The sequence below is a fragment of the Antrostomus carolinensis genome, unplaced genomic scaffold (assembly GCF_000700745.2).
Source record: "Antrostomus carolinensis isolate BGI_N321 unplaced genomic scaffold, ASM70074v2 scaffold41749, whole genome shotgun sequence".
Lineage (NCBI taxonomy): Eukaryota > Metazoa > Chordata > Aves > Caprimulgiformes > Caprimulgidae > Antrostomus > Antrostomus carolinensis.
Genome location: NW_010338634.1, coordinates 1 through 1,190, shown reverse-complemented (window position 1 = coordinate 1,190; position 1,190 = coordinate 1). Strand labels below are relative to the sequence as shown.

General features: G+C 58.1%; 1 protein-coding gene across 1 annotated transcript; it reads left to right on the top strand.

Moving 5' to 3' along the window:
- Positions 1 to 80: 80 nt before the first annotated feature.
- LOC104530863 (class II histocompatibility antigen, M alpha chain) lies at positions 81 to 634 on the top strand (the record flags this gene model as incomplete). The annotated part of the gene is made up of 2 exons (XM_010175576.1): positions 81 to 362; positions 509 to 634. Coding segments are annotated over 2 exons (408 nt in total), but the record flags the coding sequence as incomplete, so codon positions are not given.
- Between the last annotated feature and the right edge of the window lie 556 nt (positions 635 to 1,190).

Sequence of the window (1,190 nt, the reverse complement as noted above, 5' to 3'; positions counted from 1 at the left end):
GTGACCTTCAAAGGTCCCTTCCAACCCAAACGATCCTTTGGTTGATTCCATCCCACCTCATTCCTTCTTGACCACTCCAGGTGTCCCGGTGGCCGACATCTTCCCGATGGAACCACCAACCTTGGGTGAACCCAACACCTTGGTGTGTCTGGTGGGGAACATCTTCCCACCAGCGCTGGAGATCAACTGGCAGCTGAATGGTGTCACCGTCACCGAGGGGGTGACCCACACCCAGTACACCCCCACCGATGACCTGGCCTTCGTCCGCTTCTCCTACCTCCAGGTGACACCCACCACCGGTGACATCTACACCTGCATCGTCACCCGCCAAGGGGACAACACCTCCGTCATCGCCTACTGGGGTGAGGGGACACCAAGCTCGGTGGTGACCCAGGGTGTTGCCACCAAGGGTATTGTCACCAAGGGTGGTGTCACCAAGGGTGAGCACATGAGGGGACACCAAGCTCGGTGGTGACACCTCAACCTCTTGGTGTCCCTCCATCCCCAGTTCCCCAGAACCCCGTCCCCACCAAGGTGCTGGAGATGGCCTTGTGTGGCGCCGCCATCACCTTGGGCGTCCTCTTGGCTCTCCTGGGCGTGGTCATGATCGTGGTGACACGACGGAGCAATGACGGTACGACAGGTCACCCGGGAAGGGGTGGGAGGTGAGGATGGGGACGGTCACCAGCCCCGCTGCCATCTTGGTTGTCCCCATCTCCTCACTTGGTTGTTGTCTCCACCCCACCCAGGCTGAAGATGGTGGAGAAGATGGAGCAGGATGGAGATGACGACGTGGTGGGTGATTAAACATCTCGCCCGTGGTTGTGTCCCGTGTCCTCGGGTCTCTGCGTGTCCCCAGCCCCGCACCGTGGTGGCTTCTCCACTGGCTGATATTGGGGTTCAGCTGCATCACGTTGTCATTGTCCCCCCTAAACAAGTAATTTCTGGAGTCTATGCCTCAGTTTCCCCTCTGGGAATGGGTTGGAGAGCAGGCGGTGGCCATGGAGAAGACACGGTGGTGGCTTCTCTGATGTCTGATATTGGGGTTCAGCTGCATCACGTTGTCATTGTCCCCCCTAAACAAGTAATTTCTGGAGTCTATGCCTCAGTTTCCCCACTGGGAATGTCTTTAGAACAGGAGATGACCATGGAGAAGACCTGGTGGTGGCTTCTCCACTGGCTGATATTGG